Source organism: Strongylocentrotus purpuratus, unplaced genomic scaffold (genome assembly GCF_000002235.5).
Source record: "Strongylocentrotus purpuratus isolate Spur 01 unplaced genomic scaffold, Spur_5.0 spur5_contig_861, whole genome shotgun sequence".
Classification (NCBI taxonomy): domain Eukaryota; kingdom Metazoa; phylum Echinodermata; class Echinoidea; order Camarodonta; family Strongylocentrotidae; genus Strongylocentrotus; species Strongylocentrotus purpuratus.
In genome coordinates, this window is record NW_022145570.1 from 3753922 (window position 1) to 3769084 (window position 15163).

General features: G+C 37.9%; 1 protein-coding gene across 1 annotated transcript; it reads right to left on the reverse strand.

The window, feature by feature from the left end:
* Positions 1 to 1423: 1423 nt before the first annotated feature.
* LOC115929952 (cysteine-rich motor neuron 1 protein-like) lies at positions 1424 to 10727 on the reverse strand. Its single transcript, XM_031000137.1, has 8 exons — positions 10534 to 10727; positions 8943 to 9152; positions 6732 to 6915; positions 5848 to 6095; positions 4567 to 4755; positions 2980 to 3157; positions 2379 to 2665; positions 1424 to 1578 (listed from the first exon to the last, which is right to left on the reverse strand). Exons 1-8 carry the CDS (start codon positions 10613 to 10615, stop codon positions 1424 to 1426), a joined length of 1533 nt encoding a protein of 510 aa, XP_030855997.1. The 5' UTR covers positions 10616 to 10727.
* Positions 10728 to 15163: the final 4436 nt, after the last annotated feature.

A 15163-nucleotide genomic window follows, 5' to 3' on the forward strand; every position in this document is an offset into this window, starting at 1 on the left:
TGTCATACATATCTTATTGTAACATAACGTGGGGTAATAGTAATAAGATGAAAATTATGTTATTATATCGTCTCCAAAAGAGAGCACTCCGTCTTTGTACACATTCACATTATTTAGCCCATACTAATCCAATATTTTATAAACTAAAAAAAAATTAAAATCGATGATATTCACAGTTTTCAAACTGCAATCTTTATGTATGAATTTTGGATAAATACTATACCTTTAGCATTATTGGGGGGGGGGGGGGATAAGGTCATCTTTTTTAGGTCATCCATTAGGATTTTATTTTATTTTTTAATAAAAAAAAATAAAAAAAATCAGCACTCAGAAGGGGGAGGGGGAGGGGGAAGGGTTTCTCGAAAAACATACAAGTAACAAAAACTTAAGGGGGTCGGGTTTAACCCCAACCCCCCCCATGCGTACGCGCCTGAACACTACAATATACATGTATGTACACTATGCTACTAAAAGCGGCATCGATATACATTCTTATCCTACACGACACTCATCGGATTTCCATTTAACCAAAGCAAAACAAATTATTATGGCCGCTGAATAAGGGGGGGGGGGGGGGGGGGGGTGTAAGAGCCACATTTTTTTTTTGTCAGAAGAAAAAATGTCAGCGGTAAAATGTCAGAGTTAAAAATGTCAGAGGTTATAATGTCAGCGCTGCTTAATTTCTTCTTTCTTTAACTTTCATTTACCTTTCGGCCGAAAGTTAAGATTTTTGCCCGATTATTGCTGAGGGGAGGCGGTGGCTATTTCCGTAAAGTCCGTAAAGCCTTTTACAACCACAAACCCCAAAAATAGTTATCGGCCCATGACTCTTCAATTGTGTTTTCTCTCTTCACTTGGGTAGGAGGAGGGGCACGCGTTTCTCCGGTGCCCCCTGAATCCACCACTGGCCTTCCTGATCGATTTGAATCACCGAATGTAAGTTTAAATAAACTATTTGTTGACAGATTTTACTCTCATTTAAGATATCACGACTTTGACAGATTGTCATTTCTAGAGCAATAAGCCAGTATATACATATAATCTGCGCATTGGCAGATAAATGTAATTTGTACCAAAAATTTTAAAACCCAACGGTGAGAGTTATGTATTAAACATTCATTCATGCACCTATGGCAACATATGGAACACTGTTGGAATTATTTTTCACACGACAGCAGACAAACGGTATAGATGAATTACATCTATTAATTTGGCGATGATTTTTCCAAAATGCACAAAGCGGGACTACTCCATTGGTATAAGATCTGTGGATATTTGGGGGTCATTATTACCATTACGAACTGGTCTGTTTTGCGGAGATATGGTTGGTATTAAATACATCTCTTTTCCTCAAAGAAATACATAACACAGAAAACATGAAGTTCCCTGTTTAAGAATTAATTATACAATTATTCTGTCAAAATCATCTGGTGGGCATCACAATCTGTCGGGTTTTCGAATTTCTTCGAATCTTCCGACGACGCAAGTACACAATGGCCAGGACGATGATTACGACTACAACGTGAACGATCGTCGATATTACCAGCGGTATCCACACATCAGACTTGACAGGAGATTCTTTAGAAAGAAAGTAAAGAATTAACATTTATTGTTAAAAGAAATAGCACAAGTTTGAATAAATAGCTGCATAATAAAGTATTTAACTAATTTTTATTTTATTTTATTTATTTTATTTCTGCATTTTTCCAAATATAATAACAGAATAACAAAGAACCTGTAAACATATAGGGTATAATACAAAATATACAAACAATGATAACTTCATTTCAAAATGTTATTATTGTTTTAAAAATTATAACGAAACTTCATATTTATGTAACATACTATTATAAATAAAGTCTAATCCAAACTATCAATTGAAAAAGTGCAGGAGACCGCAATCATAAGCGAACGTGACTAGGATGGCGGCTTAAAAAAGAAAAAAATAATAATCTTAAGGTAAAACTTAAAATGAAAAAGTGTTTAATCGTTCTTTTTGTGTGAGTTTGTGAGTGTGCTGTGTGAGTTTGTGGTGTGTGTGCATGTGTGTATGTGTGTGTGTATGCAGTGGCGGATCCAGGGGCCCCAGGGGGCCTGGTCCCCCCTCCCCATGGGAAAAAAATCATGTAAAAACACGTGATTTTTGGCTTTTGGGGGAATTGGCCCCCCTGGCGTTCAAGGGGGGGGGGGGAATGGTGCAAATTTCCGAGGACCCCCCCCCCATCTGGCGCTGCTCAGTGGCTGCCGGGCTCACGATCAATTGGGCAAAAAGAATTTCCATTTTCGGTTTAATACAATTTGGAGTGGACTTAAATATTTAGATTATTATTATTATTATTATTAATTGCGCCCCACCTGCCTGTGCTGATTTTACGTACCATCAGGTTGGTCTACGGTACTGCACCGCTCTTCAGGGATCGTGGTAGACCGTGACGTGCAACCGATGAGTGATGAGTTATCAGGAAGACCTGAGAACTCAAAGCCACGATCATGCTCCGTTTGGTAGTTGCTGTCGATGTCGAATCTAACACAGATATAGAAGGCAGTGCCACAAACAACAGCAGTGTCCGCAATGCCTAAATCAACAGCGAACGCCGGTGTCTCGCCTTTCACGTACTGCTGTGACCTCTGCGTAGCATCAAGAATCTGTTCTCTATAGTCATATCTGAGGAGCGGAATATAGATATTTTACTAAACCTGGGTGGAGAGAGGCAAATGTAGATTGAAAATGTCTTACCAACTAACATTTGTGCCGCGGCGTGACTTAAAACGTGAACAGTCTGGTGACGTATTACTAGATAATGTCTTGTATTCGCTTTTCGCATTTCAACTAAGTTCTTGAGAACTTTTCGATTTTGTTGAGGTTCTATATTTTATAAAAAAAAACTTTTACGTCATTCTTGGTCGCAGCCGGGTAAGTTTCAATATTTTAGGCATTCAGGCATTTTAGGCAAATATTATGTTGTCGGCATATCTTACCTTTTGCCAGTCTTAGTCTGATCAAGGGCTACCCAAGCACTGAGTTTCCACAGGTTTATCCCTGTAACATTTGTAGTGTGCTGGCTTTCATGGAAGGTGATCAAGACTCGAAGGTGGACTTGGTCTCCAATCTGGTCCTGTGCCATGACAAACGGTGACACTCTCCTCACCCTTACATCTTGGATAAAAGGGATGGAGGTGAGAGAGAGAGACAGAAGAGAGAGAGAGAGAGAGAGAAAAGAGAGGAAGATAGAGAGAGAGAGAGAGAAGAGAGAGAGAGAGAGAAAGAGGAGAGAGAAAGAGAGAGAAAGAGAGAGAGAGAGAAAGAGAGAAAGAGAGGAAGATAGAGAGAGAGAGAAAGAGAGAGAGAGAGAGAGAGAAAAGAGAGAAGGGATAATTGCGGTTTAAGGAGGTTATGCGATATTTAGCTATCAGACCGAATAGGCCAGTATAAAGTGCACTGCGTGCTATTTTCCATAATTAACCATTTGGATTTGGAAAAATAATAGGCCTAATAAGTTAAACATCGTAAATGTATGTTAATTATACATAAATATAAGCATGGTACATGTAGAAAGGAAATGTAAGAACCTCCAAATTCCCAAAGCCCCCCACCCCACAACAAAAAAAAATATCCCCCCCCAAAAAAAAAAAAAAATCGAAAAAAAAAATCTTATGGAATCACTCTTGATACTTTCGTGTAATAAACTTAATAAACAGGCGATAAACTTACCCCCCCCCCACTTGCCAACATTAAAATACACCTCTATATAATTGAGAGTCAGGAGGCGTAACATTTCAATCCCTCAAAATATGTGTAACTTTGCCTAGATTACCTTTGCCCGGGGCGCCGCACGAGAAATTGGTCTACCATTTTTCGTGCGATTTTGGGGGCATCGTAGGAGGCTACGGGCTACGATGTTTGTGTTTATCTACGAGCATCGTGCCATATTTTGTATGGGCCCTTGGGGGAAGGCCGGGGCAAATCCGTACAGAGGCTGCTCGGAGACTGTACGGAAATCGTGAAATTTCAGTGCAGTAACCGTGCAGTCTCCGCAGCCTCCGCACGGAAATCGTATGGAGCCCGTGCAGCTTCCGTGCAGAGATTGCGCGGAGAAGGCGCGGTGACCATGCAGCCGCCGTGCCGTTGTTTGCCCCCATGTTCACTGACAAATCGTGCGTTTGCTGCATGATCAGCGCAAGGCCTCTGTGCGATGCCCATGCGGGGATCGTGCAATGCCACCTACGACATGTCTACGGGCTATACGGGCTTACGATATTCCAAATTTGTATAACTTCCCGCGAAATAAAATCGTAAAGGCCGCGGAGCCCGTGAATCCGTACGAATTTCTCACGGCCGCCTTCTGCCTCCGCACGGAGGCCGCACGGAAAAGGAGATACGGGTAGGATACGGGCTCCGTAGACTAATCGCAGGTCAAATGTAATCTAGGCATATACGTCGCTGTTTTCACGAAGTGACGGTAGTGAAAAAAAATTGCATTCACTTTGCGTTACGATTTTCCTCACTACCGTCACTTCGTGAAAACAAGGACTATGCATCAACAAACTTTAGGATATATAACTTACGATATGGGCAGGATAGACAGCATTCGCCTTTAAGTCTCACAGGCCTGTTGCAACCAGGATCGGGGCATTCCTTTGTAGAACACGCTGCTGTTCCGTTGTTACAAGTACAGTGTGTACATGGATCTCGTTGCCAGACATCTTCATGCAAATGTATTCCTTCCGTATCCACACATGGAAATATGTCACGGCCTAGCCATTTAGAGAAATAACATCGTTAGCTATTTCCTACTGAGTCAACTAACTATATTTTTGTTTGGAGAGAGAGAGAGAGAGAGAGAGAGAGAGAGAGTGTGGAGGGGGGGGGGGTCCAGACCAGAAGTTAAGTCTAGACCGATTCCGATGCATATTTCAGGAGAGCCTTTCTATCAAATTTCATTTCATTTCATTTTTTTTCAAATCTAATCTTCTGAAGGTGAAACAAATCGATATATTTTATAAATGATAATGGTAAAAAAAACAAATATGGATAGTATATAAGATTTATACAAGGCCAAATAACAAAAATAATGTGTTTCTCGTCCGGACTTTAATCAAAATGAGGAGGCAGGGCATTACAATTTACTTTTTGCAATTTCTTTTGCAATTTTTTTACCAAGATGGCTGCTAATTATAGCTGGCCAAGCCTATTTGTTCACATATATTGTGCTATGTGAGTGTAATGATGCAATGTATGACAAAATAAATGATATGTATCACTTTAGAAGCTATTTGAAGATAAAGTTATGTTCTGGTCATGCAATTGCATTGTGTAAGAAACGTTGTGGAATCTATCAGATAAGGTTAATCGTCTATATAAGTATTGGTTTGTACTACAAGATTCTGGATTCATCAACATGATAAGAAATTTGGCCTAGTCTTGGTAAAAGTACAAGCAATTGGGGGGGGGGGGGGGGGGGTAGTAAGCACCATTTTGTTGTGCCCTCGAAAAATTAAAAATCGCACCCCCCCCCCCCCCATCTTGAGCACCATGGAAGGGGACCCTTCTCCAAATAAAGGTAAAATTAACGTGTTCTTACATGTTTTTCATCCCAGGGGAGGGGGCTCGGGAAATTCCTGCCCCCTCCCCCAAAAGTGTAGAAACAAATGCAAGTATCCCAAGCCTCCACCACGTTCAGCACCCTTCCCCAAATAATATTGCAGAACCGCTCATGTCATTGTAAACAATGTTAACACTGATGGTATTGTTATCTCCAACTTTTAACCCACCCGGTAAGCCTTGTGCCCCTTCCCTACCAATCGCCCCTTCACCCCGGGCCTCCATAGCTTGGCCTACTTCCCTACCAGCACATAGTGAAGTGCAGCCAATCAACGATGTAGAGCTGTCTGGGTCACTGCCAAAATTGAAAGGACGACCATCGGTTGTTACTGCATTTCGTCCACGTTTAAGCTCAACACAGACATTAGCCTCGTCGCAGTTTAAAGACGGAGCAACGAAGGTATACACGACGTCCAGGAAGATGATTCGATTTCCTTTGACGTACCACTGCGATGCTTGATCAACATTGAGAACTTGCTCGGTGAAACCTATCCTGTGACCGATAGTGACCAAAGTGAATGCAAAATGAACACTTCACATACTGACTTGTATTACTGGTATATGACCTGGTTGCATGCACCCATCCACTGGCTTGATTTGAGCGAGGAACACAGTGATTAACTTTGAATTTCCCATCTCAGGCTCAGGTAACGCCAAACCATCCGACAATTAACAAATAAACAAATAAATAAACGAATAATAACTAATAAGTAAATGAATAGATAGATAAATAGATGAATAGATGAATAAATAGATGAATTATCTAATGATTTATTTAATCAATAATGAAAGTGATTGATAAATTCAATAAATAAAATGAATGAAAAAATACACTTCTCTGGCAAATGCAGTAATGATAATGCGACATTAACGACCTTCATCCCCGAGTTTCTGTTCTAAACTCAATTCAATTCGGGTTGTATTTATAAAATAAAAAAATAGAACAAAGTATGATACATAATATTATTGTAGTCCGAAGAGTAAAGATACCATGTTTTCAATATAGAATGGATAACATATATAAATAATAAACATCAAATTCAAGAATAAGAGTAAAAAGTAGTATTTTTTTTAACGCAGGTTATGACTCTTCATCTATGTTTTTTATAAGGAGATCATATTCACATACCTGTGAGTAGTGTTTACAGGAGCAATCCAGGCAGACAACTCCCAGAGAGATTCGCCTCTCACTCCTGACGTGTCTTTGGCATCTTTGAATGTGACGTCTGCCGCAAGAACTATTGTTGCGTCACCGTTAGTTGTCACATTGCGTTTAGTTTGTATGGTGGGCTCTACTTTACGTACTGTCACGTCTGGTATGAATCAGGATTTAAGAAATAGATTTGATGGCTAGTTTATAATTATCATGATACGAAAAGAGGGGGGGGGGGGTGAATTAACGTTGGATGCTGAAACATTTGAGTTTGGCATGTCTGATATTAATGAGTCACAAGACTATCTCAATGTTATAACTTCCGGAGCATATGAACTACAAGCATTGCTTTCTCTTTAGGCTCCATCATACTTTTTCCTTTATTTAACTTATTCCTATGTATTATTCTCTTCGTTTGTATGAATAAAAATAAAATAAAAAAGTAACATGCCAAATGTATTAATGTATCATACAGCATGTGAAATATGAAAATAAACTAAAACTGAAACTGAAACTGCAACTGAAACCCTAATATCAACGCAGTGGAAATTTATTTATTTATTCAGTTTTATTTAAAAACAGGTCATTCTTTTCAGTGCCAGAGGCCTGCTTTACAAAAGAGCCCTGTACATACAAAGATTTACCAAAAATGGAATACATTGTAGAAAACAAAGACATTATATAAACAACATACCATAAGAGAACTAAAACAACTTAACAACTAGATCAAAATTAACATAAGGCCTGAAATATTAAACATTTAAGATATTATTGATACAATACAAAATACAAATACAAATACACATGCCATAAATAACAGACATAAAATCAAAAGGGTAAAAGGTAAGAAATAAAACTACTACAGACTACACAACTACAAACAAACAAAACTAACTGTAACAAGTCATGATATAACATTAGGTACCAGTGCATGCATTAAAGTGGAGGGAGTGATTTTTTTTTTTTTTTTTTTAACATTTGGAGTGAAGTTGCCGTGCGAATATGAGTCGGTAGATTGTTATAGATGCTTGGAGCGATGAAAGAAAAAGATTAGTCTTGGGTTTCGGGATAAATAAGGGATTTAAGGTAGAATGACGAGTAACATAGTAAACTGGACGTTTGCAAGCAAAAGGTTCGAAATAATAAGGGGCTAGATTATTAAGTATTTTGTAGACGAAAATGCAGTAGTGGCAGTTGATTCTTTTTTCAACACTTTGCCATTGAAGAGCGCTTAAAAGGATGTCTTTTGGGGTTAGACAGTCTGCATTAAGGACTAATCTTGCATATCTGTTCTGCGTCCTCTGTAATTTGAGTAAATCTTTCTTTTTGCACTTGCCCCAAACAACTGAACAGTAATCTATATGTGGAAGAATGAGGGAGTAATAAAGATGTTTCAGTAGGCTTTAGTTCGAATAACTCTTAATCCTTCTAGTGCATGAAATAGCCCGATTAATCTTATTAGTCTCATTCAATATGTGTGGCGTCCAACTTAGACTTTGGTCAAGGGTTACGCCTAAATATTTGATCTCGGTAACATTCTCAAGATAGTCTCGTTCATGACAGATTTTCAGAATTTGGTTCTTAGATTTATGTTTCGTTCCAAAGACCATCAGTTTAGTTTTCTTTGCATTTATTTCCATATTAATTATTTCAAACCATTTACGCAGTAAATCATAATATTTTTGTAGTTTCTTCTGACTGCTTTTTAAATTGTTACCTTTACAAAACAGTGCCGTGAAATGACGACTTAAGTGCAACGGGAAAGTTAGACATTTGTAAAAACACACAACATAATTATACGCAACACTTCGGGGAAAAAGATGATGTAAACTTGAAAAAGAGAGGCCAAAAAAAATAAAAGAAGTTAGTAGAAAATAAAATAATTAAAAAGACAGAAATTTAGGGGGAAAAGGGGCTAGGTAAGAGCACAAAGGGAAATATGCATAATTTCGTGTCCCCCCCCCCACCCGGATCAACTTGAAAACCCAAATTTGTAACACAATAATAGTTAAAAAGTCCCGGGATCAGGCAATCTAGCAAATTTAAGTCAATCAAATCCTGCTTCAATCTATTTGGGGGTTTGTTATATGTATTGCAGTAGTAAATTCACGACACAGTCCCACATAGGTGTGATCATATGAGAGGGCGGGTGGGAGTGGGGGGGGGGGGGACTGTCAGAAGACTTACCGTATGGACAGACAGAGCAGCATTCTCCTGGCGGTTTAACGTGTTCAGTGCAGTGTGCCGGTTGACAAGATTCAACCACGCATGTTGTAGTGCTGTTATCACACGTACAGGTTGTGCATTCGTCAACGCGCCACACTTCGGAGTGAACAAACGGCACTCCATGATAAATACAAGGTAAAAGTTGTATGCCGGATGAGATGCTGATGGACTCTAAAATAAAATATGAATTGAAATAGATCCATCGAAATGTATCAAAATCACGGGAATAGTCTTATATGGTAATCGTGGGGAGGGTTATTTTTTAAGCTGACCAAGTTTTAATGGTCTAATCTATATAAATTGATCAAATTTTTCAATGATTGGAGTACTCTACCACAAAAATGTTCATTCATTGAAATGTAAGAAAATATCAAGAAAAACAAGAAGAAAGTTGTGTACACAGATGCTCTTTAGCAATACGAAGTTTCTAATTTCCGAAATAAAAAATGAAGGAATCAATAATAGAGCAAAGTATTGTTACCTTTTCTTTTTCTTCGCCCTTTCGAACAGAATAATTCGGTAAAAGTGTTCAATTCAAATCAATTGAATAATCGTATTATGTTGACAATTACCCCCACCCCGAAAATTACCCACACCCTTTTCATTAAAGGGGAAGTCTACCCTTAATTATCCTAGGGGTAATTGTCAGGGGGTAATTATCCGAGAACCAATTGAAGTTATTACAAAGGTTGGATTACCTATTAAGATTGGTGAAACCAAGTAATGGATAAATAAGTGAACCGCCTACATTATACTCAAAAGGGTTATCTTTGTGTCACTACACCCCCCCCCCCCTTCATCATGATAAATCGATTAAACTGCATTTCGGCCATTGATTTGGGGAAGTTGTTGGCATTTTGAAAAGAAAAAGAAAATTGCTTGAGAGTTGAGTATTCATTTTCGTTCAAACGGAGTGAATAACGCAAAAGCTTTGATTTACCCGATTGATCGGTCATGTAGTCGAGGAAATGTTTGTCCAACTATTTCTAGGGTTTTAGCGTTACATAGCTACTACAGCAATGTAAAACTGTACGCTCTTTTGACTAAAATCTCACTATTATGATGGCTGTAAACGGTTTTCTTATTGCTTGTTAATATCCCATTGATTCAACAACCAGAAGTTGTGATAATGAAAAAAAAAAAAAAAAAAAAAACGATTTTGTTGTTGTTGTTGTTGTTGTTGTTGTTATGGTGTGTGTTTACCTGACTGCAAAGAAAGCATTTGTTTTGCTTGTAAGTAATCGGGACCGACACCGTTAAATCCCATTAAAACCTCTCTACGGGACTTGCTAATGGGCATTCCATGCTTTACCGAAGGGCACTTGCTCAGTGACTTGGCTTCGAACCTTGGACTTCCCGGTTACGAGACCACTGCTCTACCACTTAGTCACCACACCTCCACGACGTGTATGACTAAGTGGTAGAGCAGAGTCCACGAGGTTAGATATTGAGGATAACAAGTAGATATTGATAAACGATGAATTAAATAGCACTGTGATATAATAACAATGACAAGTATACTAGCTGTATAATATAGTTATGAAAGACTTACCTTGAGAAGAAGCATGATGCACCACGATCACCAGACTTACAAATACAAGACAGACGAGGTACCAAGAACGATTCATCATCATTTGGAGTGTTGTGACAACAATTGATTTAAGCCCAGAGAGGCTGAAGTTTTATATAGACATATCGCCTGCTTACATATTTATGAAGTTTCCTTGATAAAACTCCTCCCTCAAAATACTTCCCAGAACACTAGAATTTAAAAGTCTGGTTATTATGACGTGTGGTTTATAAGCGGTGGAAAACAATTACCGGAAATGAATATGGTAGTTTAAAGGCATAATCCAGACGTAAAAACCCTTACAATGAAGGTACAAGTCATAATTAAAATTATAAAAATATCCGCTAAAGATGGTCACTTTTAATGATTGTGGACAATGGCAGCACTTCACAATAATCAAAGGCCCGGGCACATCGACAACCCTACCCCCTCCGAAAAAATCGAATCAAATTAAAAGGAGAGAAAGGAGAGAAAATGAAAGGCTATGTGTGGGTGTGTGGGTCGGAGGACGATAAAAGAAGATGATAGAACCCCTTTTACAACCTCCCCTTAGCGGTTGTGTGAGTGAGACCGATGCACCCCCTTGATATTAGTGTCCCCTCTATACTAACATTGACATGAAAACAAACACTACTCATTTCACGTTAACTCGAACATTAATAGACATGCATACTTTTTTTAATCTTATAGCAAGTTGGAAATGGCATGCTGTAGGGGAAAAGGTCTGAGAGACATGATCGCAAACACTTTCAAGAAATCAGCTTTAAGGCTTAATATGGGCAATTCCACTGCCCTATCGTATCGTTTATAGAAACCAGTTTATGATTATGTAATAATGTCATTGTAATGTTTAAACATTCCAATATTTGGCACAGGCTATTGAAATTGCCAGAGTTTAATTGTTGAAAGTCTTTGTGATCGTTTTTAAGCTTTACATGTTTATTCACTAGTAAGTATCCCGTTGTTGTTGTTGTTGTTTATACTCCATGAGCGTGATTTTTGATGTTACATGTATATGTATTACATTATCTTACAATGCCGATGCAGTTCATGTACAGTTCCAGCGGACGATAAAATTGGGGCTAAATGTACAATAGTTGGACACGAAAATACCTTTAACATTATTCTGTCATCAGGAGATCAATCTTTAATCCAAGGAAATGAGTATTTCATTGTCCGGATGTTCCTTGTGAATTTTGGAGCAGCTGTATGTTCCGATATTTAAGAAAATGTTATTTTCTCATGCTTGTACAAGTTTCCTTTTATTGTCGATTTAACCTGCACTATTACTCATTTACATAAATGACGAAATTTCTCTTCATTTATCTTTCTCTTTCCAACTCTCTTCATCTGTTATCATTAATTCTTTATTGCAACCAAAACCTAAGGTTGGATTCTAAATACAAATCTTAAATCTAAGATCTAAGATCTTTTCAGGTCATATTTCGCTTCCTTTCTGACTCCCTATCTCTTTCTACTTTATTAAGCACCAATCTTTCCCCTCTCTTCTGCTCACTAAATTTTCTCCTCTTCCTATAGAGCCAAACAAAAACTCTCAATTTCTTGCAAAATCGCTTTCAGTAACCTCATCTCTCTGTCATTTTATTTGGATATATCATAATGCTTCCAAGTTTCAAGTTTATTTGTTTCACATTTCACAAACAAGAATTCACATAATTGACAATATTAGAACATACTATGAAATATACTAAAAGTGTCACATTATATAATTACTTCTTTGAAAAGACGTCGAAATTAATTGTAATGAAAAGAAGGTTATACAGGGTGAAATGTGAGGAACCTATTGAAAAGCTCAACTTGTAGATTATATAGGTTCCCGTAAACAAAACTAACATTTGAATGAAGTGGTTGTAACGGTGAAGGACGTAACAATATTGATAGATGGGCAAGAAGGCCTTGACATGAGATGATATACAACGTGAACAAGCAAAAATAGCAAAAAAAAAGCAAATACAGGAAACAAATTAATTTGTTACCAATTTGTTACCTCGATATAAAACGTAATTTTGATTAAATAAATTTATCTTGGTTAAAATGAAGGCGATATTGGTATAGAGGATATAATAATACAATCATATTAAAAAACATACTTCACACCTCAATGATATCATGAATCTATTCATTAAGAGGACACTTTTTTTTTTTGGTCTCGAAATTTTAAAATTTGACATTTTGCTCCGTTGGGGGGGGGGGGGGGGGGGGGGGATAAGGTCATTATTTTAGGCATAACAAAATTTAAAAAAAAACACAAGGGGGGGGGGTTGCTCTAAAATACACATATACAAAAAACTGAAGGGGGGGGGGGGGTAACCTGTACAGTAAGCAAATATTAACCGACTACGAAGGTAATGGTATAGAGATATCGACTGCTACGACTGTGATGGCAGCGGAATCAACTTTCCCTTGAGCGTATAAAAACAGCCAGTCCTCTCTCGAAGCAGTCGATATCTCTATACCATTACCTTCGTAGTCGGTTAATATTTGCTTACTGTACAGAAGTACTATCACACCCCTTACTCACAGCTCAAGTGATGGTCAATCTATCATTGATCATGTGACCTCGTTTAGACCAATCAATTGCAAGATTCTTAGTATTGGGGATATAATAAAGAATAATAATAAGAAGAAAACTTATAATAAAAAGTGACCATTTGTAATGCGCCATGTCGGTCAAAGTGGCACATACGTCTATCAAGTTTATTTTTAACATACTTCATGACATAATTTTGCAATAATGTAATTGAAACATCACTTTTAACATTAAAGCAAGGTAACATACGCTTAATACATATACAAGTATATTGTTGTTTATAGCCAATACAATGTATATTATAGTAATGAAAGAAACTTTTTTTTTAAGGGTAGGTTTTATGACTATCTGTTTCTGTAAGGATGTCGCAAGCACATAACTGTGATACAGGAGCAATCCAGGGAGACAACTCCCAGAGAGATTCGCCTCTCACTCCTGTCGTACTTTGGGCATCTCTAAATGTCACTTCTACCTAAAGAACTAGTGTTGCGTCACCGTTAGTTGTCACATTGCGTTTACTTTGTATGGCGGGTTTGACTTCACGTAATGTCACGTCTGATATTAATCAGGATTTAAGAACTAGGTTTGATGACTAGTTCATAATTATCATGATATGAAAAAAGAGGGGGTGAATACATGTTGGATGCTGAAACATTTGAGTTGGGCATTTCTGATATGAATGAGTCCCAGTATTCAGTTTTATATGCTTGTTGCACAAGAGGCGTCATTAGTGACGTACAGGCGCGTACACATGGGGGGGGGGGGGGTTAACCTTTTGGTATTTTTGTGTTAACCTCCCCCCCCCCATCCCTCCTAACCCCCCTTTGATTTTTTTGTTGTTTTTGTTTTTTGTTGTTAATTATTTAAAAAAAAAAAAAAAAAAAAAAATTATTCCCATGGCTGACCCCCCAACGGAGCCAAATGTCAAATTTTCAAATTTCGAGACCAAAACAAAAGCAAAAAACGTGTCCTCTTACACCCCCCCGCTGTTGTTGTTGTTGTTGTTGGGTTTTAAGGCTGTTCGATCTGAACAAAAATTATTTCCGCCTACAAGCTATACTATTCTTCGAATTATTCATCTATGATGATTAGATGGCGCTGTTTTTTTTCTTTGGCTCAAATATTGATTCAGTCATTTCAGTGTTACGTTTTTCATCAATATTGCTCCTCGAATGGTCGCCACTGAGTTTCACAGCTTCTTTTCGTTGGTTGTAACCGTTAAATCGATGGTGCGGGCAATAGTTCAGGTATCGACCGTGAACAGGGTGTGAGTATTAATAAAAGTTAACTGTGCAGTGCTAAACTATACTTTTCCCTTCCTTCCTCCTCAAGAGACATAGAAGGCGAACATGAAATGATATAAATACTAAATAAAAATTAGCGTATAGGCCTATATATATATAATAAAAGAATAAATAAATACAGTTGGCTCTTTACATCACTTTGGAAAAGCTATTATAACTCAACAGCTACAATGAGTGATATCTACCTGTCGCTTTTATAAAAGCCACCAGAGCGTGCAGATGATCTTCTTTCCCCAATAAATTATGTTCACTTCTATATATCATTATACAGAAGATAAAATGGGTTGTATATTATGCGACAAAGTTTGTATATTTTGCAGCTCTATACTATACATTTTGTTATCCTTTTCTATTGCTATATGTAAAACCATAGGATACATGTATGATTTACAAGTACCGTAGACTAGGTCAGAGACGTGGGCTCTTGGAGCAGCATAATGAAAATCCACGCTTTCGAATTGTTGTGTTGGAGGAAGATGTTGAGGATATCCTGGAAGGCTCATAAATCAAATGATTTTGTCAAGAACCGAATTGGAGCAAAGGTCATCATATGCCAGAACATAGATAAGAACAAGTTGCAGTATTTCGGACACGTTTCTAAGAAAGAAGGTGACAACCTGGAGAAGTATATTACCCAAGGTCATGTTGAGGGTCGACGACAACGTGGTAGGCCAAAAGTTTGATGGGCTGACGGAATAAAAGAGTTTACTGGCATGAACAATACGGTCACAAATGGTCAGTCATGACTCGTAGGACG